The sequence below is a fragment of the Amblyomma americanum genome, chromosome 6, assembly GCF_052857255.1.
Source record: "Amblyomma americanum isolate KBUSLIRL-KWMA chromosome 6, ASM5285725v1, whole genome shotgun sequence".
In the NCBI taxonomy this organism is placed as follows: domain Eukaryota; kingdom Metazoa; phylum Arthropoda; class Arachnida; order Ixodida; family Ixodidae; genus Amblyomma; species Amblyomma americanum.
The window spans coordinates 44,513,687-44,526,700 of NC_135502.1; the positions used below are offsets into that span (position 1 = coordinate 44,513,687).

General features: G+C 43.2%; 1 protein-coding gene across 1 annotated transcript in view; it reads right to left on the bottom strand.

The window, feature by feature from the left end:
* Window positions 1-477: 477 nt before the first annotated feature.
* LOC144094681 (uncharacterized) overlaps window positions 478-13,014 on the bottom strand; it is a 94,768-nt gene continuing 82,231 nt past the window's right edge. Inside the window, exons 3-4 of the mRNA XM_077628602.1 lie at window positions 4,349-4,484; window positions 478-720 (exon numbers count right to left, since the gene is read on the bottom strand). Coding sequence (XP_077484728.1) covers window positions 623-720; window positions 4,349-4,484 — 234 coding nt within the window. The 3' untranslated portion in view covers window positions 478-622. The remainder of the gene's footprint in view (window positions 721-4,348; window positions 4,485-13,014) is intronic.

Sequence of the window (13,014 nt, forward strand, 5' to 3'; positions counted from 1 at the left end):
ACTAGATGCTCATCCCGCGCAGTGATGGAAAGAAACACGAGATTTTAGACGGAAGAAAGCCGAGGTCAAAGAGAAAAGCGAGAAGCGGGAAAAGGGAGAGGATAATTGTTGCCAGCCTGTGGAAGCCAGGAGTGAGAGATAGTGAGAGAGAGAGAGAGCGAGACAGAGCAAGCCTCAAGCGGAGAGTAGGAAAAGGGAAAGAAAAATAAACGTCGACGCTAAACGCACATTTCTCGCGGCTGGAGAGTGTCACTATCATGAGAAGAGCGGCAGGGAGTGCTTGCATTGTTCGGCGTCTCCCGCGCGCTGCGCTTTTCTGTCTGTTCCAAATGTTCCTCCTCTCGTCACGAACACTCGGCAACTACTGCGATCAAAGAGTGCCGCATCTTCTCCTGGGTCGGAAGCATAGGCGGGCGTTCTCGGAGAACGGCCGCACGGCTCACTCTGAGGCCCGTTCAGTTCACGCTGGTGGCAGCTGAGGGGAGCCAGTCACTCCGTGCCGCGCGCGCACGTCACATTTTCAGTCTCCTGGACTCGCTTGGAATGACACACACACGCACACGAGGCATCTGCTGGCCCGGAGGCAGCCTCCCGATGCGGTGGTGAGGAGCATTGCTTTCCTTCACGTTGTGTGGCGCCGTGTAAGAAGCGAGAGGCATGCGACGGCGGCGAGAAGTGTCCACGCCTGGCCGGAAGTCCTCGAAAGGCTGGCAGCGCCGGCTGTTAAGGAAAGAGAAAACGTGGCGGGTAATGGTGTGATCAAAAGCGGTGTGCATACGCACGATTGTGCTTTATGCTTCTTAACTGATTCGCGGCTCAAAGGAACGTTGAGGGCAAACAGAACTTCGACTGTATCGGTAAGGTAGAGTGCTCTAATTAAAAAGAGACCACTCTCATCGCAATCGTAGCTTGTATAAGCTGGCAAAGACGATATATAACTGTCGATTTATATACTTATCTTGATATATAAGTACTTCTCTACTTCGATAAACTTAACATTGATGCACAGAATGTATTCGATTGGTGCAGAAATAATTTGCTGTTCATTAATGCATCTAAATCCAGCTTTACAGTTTTTAGGTCACCTCGTAAAATTCTTTGCGAAAACCCGTCTGTTAGCATAGGCTCAAACTCGATCCTTTCAGCTGATCACGTATCCTTTCTAGGTGTAGTGCTGGATGAACATCTTAAATTTCAGACCCACATCTCATCCATTTCCCGAAAAGTGGCGTATGGTATTAGAGTATTAATTAAAGCTCGCCCGTATTTCCATGTTCCCATTCTCTTTTCCCTCTATTACTCGTTCATCCACTCCCATATTCAGTATTGCATTTCATCTTGGGGAAACACGTATGATTCGCATTTATCTTCTCTGCAAACTATTCAAAATCAAGCAATTCGAATTATCACTTATAGTCACTGCTCTGCAAATGCCCCTCGACTGCTCTTATCATACAATATTTTATCGGTGCCCAAAATAATCGACTACATATTATGTACCCTTATGTACAAATCTGTTAGAAATCTACTTCCTTTTTCGTTAACTAGCAGTGACCAAAACCCGCGTCGCAAAGACAGGCGTTTCGCTAATAACAGTAACTTTTTACTCCCTAAACCTAACACTAATTATGGAAAGCAAACAGTTCGTTTCACTGCCACCACATTACGGAACTCATTACCAGTTAGCATTAAGCAATCATCTAATATCTGTGCCTTTAAATCCGCTCTCCGTCACCTTTTGCAATCCCCCTAAAAGTATTTTACTTGGTATATGGTACTAGTTTTGTCATTTATATCATTCAATGATTTGTGTTTTGTATTGGTCTGTATGCTATTAGGTGTGTAATCATTTTTCATTCAAATAAGGGTTTGCATTATTTCTCGTAGGTCCCGTCCACAGTCTCTGACTTTGGGACCTCCTTCTGTATTCCAGTGTTTTTCTAACCTTGACCATAAACATGTAATAAACGAACCCTGAACTTAAATATATATATATATATATATATATATATATATATATATATATATATATATATATATATATATATATATATATATATATATATATATATATATATATATATATATATATATATATATATATATCGCAAACAAAATGCTTGTGTCGACTACAGTTACTGTGCGCAATTTTCAGAGGCTATGTTACACCGTCAATAAAAGAAAGTTGTGGTGGCAGCCTCTTGATTTTGGTAAAGACGCCAGGAGTCTAAATAGACTGGCGGGAAGGGATTTTTAAATGCAACTTTCTCGCCGATGAATGCGTCTTTGGCTCCCGGACAAATTCAGAGCCCAGAAAGACACTGATAACCAAATTTGTACTGAGAACAATACTTGGATGGAGTGGTCATGAATGTCCATTTAGCAAAAAAAGCGAAACGGTGTTAGAATTATAAAGCAGTTGTGTATGTGGCATGCAAAAGAGGTTAGTTCAAGTTGTGTGCCTTGTTCCTAATTTTGACCCAAACCAGGAATTACAGCTTTTATGGTCAGGCATTGTAATGCTCATACCCAGCAATTCTGTACAACAGCAGGCTTGAGCGGGAAAGAGTTTATTAACGCTTTTTTTTGTCATATGATTTCACTAAAAAAATCAATACACCCGCAGATCTCACGTCGACAGGTTTGCACTTTTCTCGTATTAACGTTTTTGCTGTCGTCAAAAGCGTTCCTCGTTTTTTTTTTTATGGCAGTCTTAACTGCTCGATGCAAGTGATGGAAAAACGTTAAAAGGGGTTGCTGCACATCGGAACACTGGACCATTACCTTCACTATTTCCATACCAATTTGTCACAATTTTTTAAAGTTCGAAATTTTTGGCCGAGAATTTTGGACATCCAGTGTTGAGGAACAAAAAAAAATTATGATCTGCTTCACGGTTTGGTGATTCAAGAACTTAGCTCGCACGACCTCCGCATTATTGGTAGATACCACAACAACAAATTCACCCGGATACTCGATGCGTTCTAACAAGAGCAAACTCTATTCCATTTTCAATTCCGTGACTAAATCTGCAAACGCAGATGAGCCCCAACAGGGTGCTCGCAAATATCGACTCGAGGCTTCTGTTTACGTTTCTTGCATGCGTTCCAGCTGAGCTCGAGTCTCGTACATTTATTTTTGTTTTGTGTGTGTTTGGCACGATATTTCAGTTCTGTAAGCGTAACCGTCTAGAAAGGGGGCGCCTTGAAACAATATTCTTTTTCAGCGGGATAGAGAACGTGCCTCAGCGCGCTCTTTTTTTTAGATCACTTTTTTGCCTTTCTCTGAGCACTAGTATGACGTAGTTGTTTAAATTTCCCCCTGCGCTGTAGTCTGAAAGCCGCTTTCCTTTGAATGCTTTTGTAGCCGAGTGCGACAGCCATCCATTGTGGATATTGACCGGATTACGCCCGTACAAAAGCGCATTGTGTGTCAAAGCTTTTTTATTCCGAGGAACAATGCAGGCGGCGTTAAGGACGCAGCTTTTGTGTGTTTTGCCTCATGTTTTTTTTTGCTGCTCCAGTCGTGTAGTTCTTAGGCAGTTGAGTATTTCGCCTCCCTTCTGCCACTTTTCGTGCATTTGTCACGGTATGAGATTTTTCGTTTCTAACACCGCAAAATCATCTGCTGTGTAGCTTGGAGTAGAGATGCAACAATCGTGTTCATTGAGGACTAGTTTTGTGGTACTGTACCGTTTGTCACATTAAATTCTTATTTCCATCAATTTTATAGTTCACTAATCTGTCCAAACACATCGCGCTTTTAATTTCTAATTTTTCATCTCTTTATTTGCGCCTTCTTAATCGGTTATAGTTATAAAAAACATTTTAACGTTCTGACAAAGAACCTAATATGCTGGATTTATAGTAACCGTGAAGCAGTGTATTTCTTCCCTCTTTCGCAGGCTTTTCACCGTGCCCACGGCAATAGCAGTATAACACTAAATACTGAACTTGTGTTTGCTTTAGTAGGGCAATGACTATTGCCTTGGAATAATTTTAACTTTATCTTTGAACATTTTCAACTGCCTTGAAGACACTTGCACTCAGCAAGAAAAGCGCCTTTAAATGATGCGCTGTTACATGCTTCTTAATTTTTGCTTTAACGTCTTTAAGAGACCATTTCACTCCTAGTGGTATTAGCGATAATGTATTTTATATGCTGAAACCTAAATTCAAAACACTGCTACTATTTCTTATTTCGGTTAGTATTGAAGACTAAATTCCCGAGAGTCAGCCCAACGGGCAGTAGGCCCAATGAGTGGCGATTTTCTATGGGTATGAAACTGCTGGTTCATACGGGTGGAAGAGCGGCATGACAGCGGTGCGAGTACGGAGGTGGCACTCACAGTCGACCCTGATCATCTTCTCGGCGAAGATCGTCTGGAACGAAGGTGCGTCCGCGGACACTTCGCACTTGTACGTGCCTTCCGATGCGGCGTCCATGCCGCGGATGAACACGCTGCCGTTCACCGATCGCAGCATCTGCGGTAAAGAGAGACGCAGAGAGGTGGAGCCGGAGGCATAATGTGGGGATTAGGGCCAGTGAGTATCACTTCACCTAATTTTCAAAGCCCAGCCTGTTGATTAATAGAGAGAGAGAGCATGAAAAGGAAACGCAGGGAGGGTAACCAGATGTGAGTCTCCGGTTTGCTACCCTACACTGGGGATGGTGAATAGGGGTTGAAAAGATGACAGAGAGGAAAACGCAAAAAAAATCATTTCATTTGGGGCCGCCGTGGTGGCTCAGGGGTTATGGCGCTCCGCGGATTCGATCCCAGCCGCGGCGGTCTAATTTCGGTGGAGGCGAAATTCTAGAGGCCCGCGTACTGTACGATGTCAGCGCACGTTTAAGGACCCCAGGCGGTCGAAATTTCCGAAGCCCTTCACTACGATATCCCTCATAGTCTGAGTCGCTTTGGGACGTTAGACCCACATAAATCATAAATCATAACCATTTCATATATCGAACAGAACAGCATCGCAATTCTAGAAATTGTGCCATAAAAACTTGTAAAGAAAGCCAGGGGCCTAAACATAGAACGTACGCAAGACAAAACGGTTGTATAGAACACGTTCTGTGCGTGTTTCGGGCTCAACACGCTATATCTAGCGATAACATTTGGTTGGAAATGGTCTAGATGTAAGCATGCGCAGTTAAAGTCTTATAATTTCATTGTCATCTCTTTTTTTGGTTCCTGGTAGCAACGGCTTTTGGAGCTGCGGAACACACAGTTCGGTCGATCTAGACATGTGCTTTGCCCTCTGTACAAGCGCTGATGATTGGTGTATGTATTGGTGTATACCCGGTGTGAATAAACAGCGTTGCTTCTATTTTCTTTCTGACATCAGTGAAGACTGAATGCATGAAAAAATCAAGAAGTTACTTAAAAGCAGGTGGAAAATCTGTCGATTTGTGTAGCCATGACTTTACCGCAGGCTTTCTGACTTTCCGAGTAGCACTGGTGATGCATTTGGGACTTGAGAACGAACTATTGAAACTGTGTCAGAAGTCGGGCCGGCAATGAGGCAAGCAGTTAAGAAGACGGCTTTAAAAGCAAACTGCATATTAGGGAACTTCTCTTTTTGCAAGAACGCAAATTATTTCAGACGGTAAGAGCAAGGGCACTCATTAGTTTCCAGACTTAGAATGCGAGATCGCTGCGGTTAAGCACGGCTCAGTATGTTTCGAATAACGGGCTTAAATCGTCGCCAGTAGTCCGAAACATCGTATAACTGACATTTCATGATCGATATTTTTCTCAAACAACCAAGGAGGGTTACAAGAACGGTTATAATATAACCTAATTACAGCAAATGGTAACTATCAAGCAGTGAGCATGCCGCGTTGAAAAAAGGGCAGTTTTTTGAAGGACTTAACATAACCGAATATCTTGTCAGTGTGCACACTTGGCCACTGCCGATCCCTGCCTCATAACAAAAAATACTGCAAAAGCCTCAGAACTAATTGTAAAAAGACACCCTATGTGGATTTCCTGAATAGCTAAGTTTGCGAAAAATTATTACATTGTTTTCATTTACCGCAGTTTTGAATGACGCTCATTATAGGTTAGAGAAATGCCTTTTGAAAACATGCGTGTGAAGTAGCAATGACTTATATACGCCTTGGCTGATCTCAAATATTCCGCGAAATTGACATAGTGGTCTCGGTGAGAAAAAAAATTGGTTTCAGGCTATTAGAAGTTTATGCATTTAATTTCAGATCATCTAGCACTCCTATAAAAAAATTAGTTTAAACAGCTATAAATAAACAGTTCGGTAAAAATTGTAAATGACATATGGTTTCCAAACAAAGAAATTCATTTATCTAAGCTTCGTGAAAAACTACGCTAGTTTTATTCCCACAAACCCTATCATGTTTCTCGACTTACGCGACCAGTTTATAAGAGATACCTTGTACTGCCTTCTGATAGCTACTTAAGTTTTAATGTTATGTAAAAATAGAAATTCGCCAGACCTGTGTACTCGTATGTGACAGCTAATAAATACATCAACTGAGGTCAACTGCTTGGAAGTGATCACCGCTTGTTACAGACGTGGGCTGCAAAATAAATGCTGATGCTGGGGAACTGGTTAGACACACGATTGAAACGTCGGATCGCGGCATACAAATTGAATGTTTTGTTTATTCCTCCTGTTTTCGTTTCATTGACTTTATATGCTTTATGTGGCCAAGGAATTTGTTTCCATGGAAAGCTTTTGATTTTCTTGTGCAGGGTAGGCTAAGTATTATTATTTTTAACGCTGGCCCGGGCAAAGCGTGTCGTCCTAGCCACACTGTACATGACCAAAAGCAACCGTGTAGTTGACGGTGACTGGAAGATGGGGTCAGGCGGGGCGCCACCCACGAGGCCCGATCATGTGACCACCCCAGGCACATAGTCCACACCTTATGCCTCGCGAGACTTTCCCATGAGAATCAGACCGAAGGTTCTTCAGAAAGACTTATTTGTGTTCGTATTCATTTCGCGTCCATCTAGCCACGTGTGACCGAGGAGAGGGTTGCGGGGAGTAGAAGCGGAAGCAGGGACCTCACACGGGCATCAAGCACGTGCTGCATTTTTCTGCGCGTAATCATTATCGCATTTCAGCAAGCACTGATTTTCCAGATTAGAGGATGGGTAATCCGCCATTATTTTTTTTTTTGTTAATCTTCAACCCTTCTGTTAACCTCAGTCTTTGGGTGTTTGTCGACCTTATTAATTATGAAATTTAGCATTCGAACAAAAACAAATTTCAGGTGTGTTTGTACTGCTGTTACTGATTCGCAGTGCATCAGGGCATGCAAACTGCGTGTGACAGGATTTGTGCTGCGCTGTGGTGCAGTGTTACAGAAAACAACAAAAAGCAGTCTGCACAGAAAATTTAAAGGTACGAGAAAAAGGACTTCACGTGGACATTTTAGCGGACGTATGTAACAGAATTTTTAAATACCACTTATTGCAGACATTACAAGCGTGAACGTGTGTGTACACAGAAAGCCTTACACTCCGGCGAGTTGAGGCGCCAGTCATGCTTAAAAAATTATTAGAAGAAAAAAATACGCGTTTTGAAATTGCTTTCTATTAGCCTTAATTCTAGAACTAGGCTAGCTCTTGTCAGCTCAGAAGCGTTCACTGTTCCTTGAAACTAATGTATTCTGAAACATTCATGAATTACCGCTTCTCAGCTGATAAAACTAGCGAACACTAAATATTTCGTGTTTTGTTTCTTCATTTTTATTTTCGATACGAATACACAAAAGAAGGCGTCTCAAGACGCAAAAATGATCAGGGAGCAGGGACTTGTAGTTTGGCGAGAAGAGCAAAATTTCCTGTATTACAATTTTTTAAAGTGCTTTTCCTGATTCTTGGTCTCACGCCTCACAATTTTAGTACACCACAACTCTCCGTAATTAGCTGATTTTCATGTGCTTCGCTGCCCTTTCATCTCTTGTATAATTTTCTCTAGCCTCGAATTGTACACTAGGACATAACTTACGATCTCAGTTTTGTACAAAAAATTAGAACTCTACGGTTTGTCTGTGAAAACAACAAGATAACCTTACATTATAAAATTAATATTATATTATATTGAAAGACACTTAATGAGCAAATTCCTGCAATAAAGGAAGCCATTCTTTATTGGCATCGTTAGCTACCATCATTAGACCTAAAATTACCCGGCTGCTCTCATTACGACTTCGCAGCCATCGTTAGCACTTTCTGAAAAGGGAAACGTTAGCCCACGCGCAAGCAAGATTTGAACACCCAAGTCGCACGTAAGCTTTGGTGAAGCGATGCCCCTCAAGACAAAGGGAAGGTGCGTGTATCTTGGGGCGCTTTAGGAGTACGTGAGAAAATGTCTCTCAGAGGCAGTTTGAAAAAGCACGCTAGGCTAAGCAAACGCAGCAATTTCTTCGCGCGGAGCAACGTCGCGTCCCACTTTCTCAGCTTTCCTTTCTAATGTTTTACTTTGTAGAGCATATGCTTCAGCAGAAACACCTCTGCCGAATCCCTTCCTTCTTCCGCCCCTTAAGTCATGCAGCTGGCTTGCTATGGCAATGCTAAACTGCGGTAATTTCTTCGCTTTGTGGAAGATTAGCAGAAAAGGCACGTATTGTGCCCCGCACGGTATTATTACATTTAAAAGGCTTTTGCCGCCTCCGACACGCGTGGTCATTAGCAAGTGTTTAGTCCGGAAAATTCATTAGGCTGTATTTAAGGCGCTGCTTATACACAAAGCCCAGTTAAGGGGAGTCGTTTTCCTGGCGAGTGTCTGATTGTTCTCGCCACAGAGTAAGCGTACGCTGTGAGAAAGCTTGGTTAGCCTTGGTTAGCCGCCTAACGAGGCTTGAATTCGTTCGTTTGCCAGCAGAGTGGGGCGACAGGAAAGGTGTCAACAACACTGCGCGTTTCCGTGCGCAATGTTTCGGAAAGACCTAAAATTTTCTCGTGCTGCGTCCGTAAATAGTCCTTGTCTCGTAGTAAGCTAACAAGAAAGAGGAACAACATGAACAGAATTCACTTTTTCGCCCACTCACTCCATTCTATTGTAAGATGAAATCTTTTCGCCGGATGTCTCTGAGATATTGAATCTTCAAAAGCGGCTTAATAAATCCAGTTCAGTAGGAGCCTCCATGTTAGCGATTCGTACAAGATGATAAATGATCATTCCTTGAAACGTGGTTGTTGTTATTGTACGAGACGGTAAACTGGTTCTTTTTTTCACCTCAACACATTTCGCGTTGTTTTCAGCGGGAAGAGAAAAACTTCTTGCAAACATTCCTGCAGTCTTCAACGATCTGACCGCTTTAAATCGCAATACTACCGAAGTTCGCTTCCTTAAAGAAGAGGGATAGAATTTGACGACACGAGCAATAGTGGCTCGAAGAAGGAGGGTGCAAGCCATTTACCCGGAACGCATGGTAGCGAGATGATTCGCGATGACTCCCCCCCCCTGAATATCCGGCCTGAAACAATTGTCGCTTCATGCCGAAATGGCCCCCGTTCACGTTAGCTTCTCACAGCGCGGGGAAACCCATTGCGGGCTCCGAAAAACGGCTGGCAGCTTACTGAGAAACGGCGATCGCGCGCAGCGAAACAAAGGAGACGCTATCAAAAAAGAAAGGTAACGGAACGCAAAACTGGCGCCTCTGTGCGCGCGAGCGCGCGCGCGGGTTGTCGGGCGCAACTTAGGTTCTGGCAACGGCATTTTCTTCACGGGCATTTTGCGCGCTCTTCGTCTTCCCGGGTCATCGTGCGAGGCGCGCGCGAGCTGGCTGCTGTCTCTCTCTGCCTTATCTTTCCTTCCAAGCCTGCCGCTGCTTTTTCCTTGGGAACCACCACAAACAGCCACGCCGCCGTAGCTGCCAGCACGTTGTCACTACTTCCAACCGAGGCGCGCAGGCCTCTATGCCTTCAGTTTCGTCGTGTGTTTCTTTACTACGTTTGTGTTCTCCCTGGAAATGGCTCGTCGAGAGAAGAACCCGGAGGTGAAGGATGGATGGAACCATCACTGGCAAACAATGGCGTAACGACGAACCAGATAAAAAAAAACAAGAAGTGAAATCAAATAAACGACAGGAAGCCCCATCGAAGAAGGGCGTCTTTTGTTTTCCTGCCTGTCTGGAGGCCCCTTTCAAAAGATCTCCCCCTTCCCAATCTCTCTACCCCATCCTCCTACTATCGTCGTCGTCGCGCCGTCATGGTCAGTGCCACGGCGTCCTGCGCGCCGTGCCGGCGAAACGGCACCGGTGATCGGAGCAGCGGCAGCAGCAAAGATATCCATCGAGATTCCGAGCATTTTTGGCGTGAATCGAGCCGGAAGGGCGCGCTTCTCATAACAGGGTTTCCCGGAGAAGCAGGCCGGAAAACCGATGGCCCCACTTGGGGGCGCAGGCAGGCAGAGTGGCGGCATTCTTTCGGGTTCGCCGCGCGTTGCCCCGGGTGTTGGGCCAATTGTCCCGCGATGTATGGCTTCTTTGGCTGGCCGCGCTGCTATTGCGCCGCGGCCGTACATGCCGACTAGCGCAACACGCGGCTCGGCGCCGGAGGCAAGGAAGCCGAGGCTCGCTTTGCCCTCTATAGCCCGGCCACTGCGCGGTTGTCCTACTCTGCTTTGCCTAATTTGCTCACGGTTTTCTTTTTGTGTTTTTGCAGCCCAATCGCGGTCGTAAAGTTAGTTCGGAACCTATGCACTGGAGTCCGCCGTGTTGGAGCGATGCCTTGCACCTTATTTATGTTCTCTTCCAAGCCAGTCGTCCGGCTTTTTGGTTTTGTGTAGAGCTTCTTGATTGCCAATTCTCGTTCCGGCCACCCTCTTAACGCCCGCTTGTGATACGCTTTTCTTTTATTTGCTTGCATTTTCTCATTCCTGCGCGTGGACTTGCGGTTTTTACGGACGTGCCTAGCAATATTCAATGCGTTTTGGTCAGAAGACATGCAGACTGATGTGCGGGTGAAGGAAAAAAATAAAAATTGGAAGAAAAGAGAGAAGGGCATAAATGTGCGGCAAGTAGAGAGAAGGGTAGCGAAGTTGTTGATGCATGTGGTTAGCACTGTTTACTCTGTGACTGAGTGCCGCGAGGATTTCGTGTTTTGCTTGCTCTTGGAAAACTTGGTTCCGCGACAGGCACGTTTGCGGGAGTGTGAAATATTGATGTTGCGTGGCCATCGATATGGGGTTTCGTGAGGGGAGCTGGCCATGTGCGCCCCCCTGAGAACGTGAGTTGCAATATTTTATTAGACATCACGCTGCAATGTTATTTGCATACATAAGTGATAAAATACCTAATCTTTCAATTCGATGAGAGTTGCGCTTCGCTTGTTAGTACCAATGCCAATGGCCGTAAAGCCCGCTTCTGGTGAGTGAAACCAAAAAGAGGAACTTATGTCGGGAGTTGTCATTACATTGGTATTATCAGGTTCATCTTCCATATATATAATGGCCGTAAAGCCCGCTTCTGGTGAGTGAAACCAAAAAGAGGAACTTATGTCGGGAGTTGTCATTACATTGGTATTATCAGGTTCATCTTCCATATATATATATATATATATATATATATATATATATATATATATATATATATATATATATATATATATATATATATATATATATATATATATGGAAGATGAACCTGATAATACCAATGTAATGACAACTCCCGACATAAGTTCCTCTTTTTGGTTTCACTCACCAGTTGTCATTACATTGGTATTATCAGGTTCATCTTCCATATATATATATATATATATATATATATATATATATATATATATATATATATATATATATATATATATATATATATATATATATATATATATATATATATATATATATATATATGGAAGATGAACCTGATAATACCAATGTAATGACAACTCCCGACATAAGTTCCTCTTTTTGGTTTCACTCACCAGTTGTCATTACATTGGTATTATCAGGTTCATCTTCCATATATATATATATATATATATATATATATATATATATATATATATATATATATATATATATATATATATATATATATATATATATATATATATATATATATATATATATATATATAATAGGAATAAAATAGGAATGGATAGGTTTCTAGAAAATACATAAATTTGGTTACTCCCCTTCCCCCTCCTAAAAGGTTAGAGCTTAAAATCTGAAACAGACGCATGCGTAGTCCACAGCACAGTACTTCGTATTACTTATCACCCTGAGTAATAGATACAGGGCTTGTACGGTGTGATAAACCGGCGAACTTCTTACTCAGTGATAGTTAAGTGGCAGGGGGCGAGTATACGTGTGTCTGCATACGTTCCGTTACGTGGCTCGTGCTCATAAAATGTACGCTCCGTAGGCGCCATGCCTGCCTAAACTTTCATTTGACCTGTCCTGTTGTAACTAAGGGGGTGCTGACAACATTGGAGATTATATATACATAGTTCCGAGTTGATCGGTGTGAACTATTTTTATGTTTCGTGGGAAGGACTCAAGACTGGCCACAAGAATACTTCTTTCCGCTCCTGTTCAGCGACAATTTATTGCAGTAACTTGCTTTTTCTATCATTTTCGTCAAACCAAGCAAGTCTTCGCTCTCGCGAAGTGCCCAGTATAAGACATGCGCATGTGCTATAAAGTTGCGTAGACAACTATTTTTATGTGCGACTTGGGGTAGCGATTAAATTTTGATTATTCGCTACGATAAACAAGGGCCCCGAGCCATTCACATTCTAAGAGGGGAGAAGCAATGTGCTGAAATAAAGCAGCATAGTGAAGGACACAAGATAAAACAAAGCAAGAACTAACACAACGGCTGGCGGCGTAAGCGGCGCTATGGCTCGTAAATAAAACCGTCAGCGATCTTTTCCTTATCTGCGTGCAAACGTTGTCATGCATGAAGGACGGCCAAAGAGCGGCTTACTTTTAGGCGTCATTAAGCAGCGCCTGAGAGGCCATAAAAGACGTTAAGTGAATGTCTACGCAGTCTTTTTTTTTCTTTCTTGCG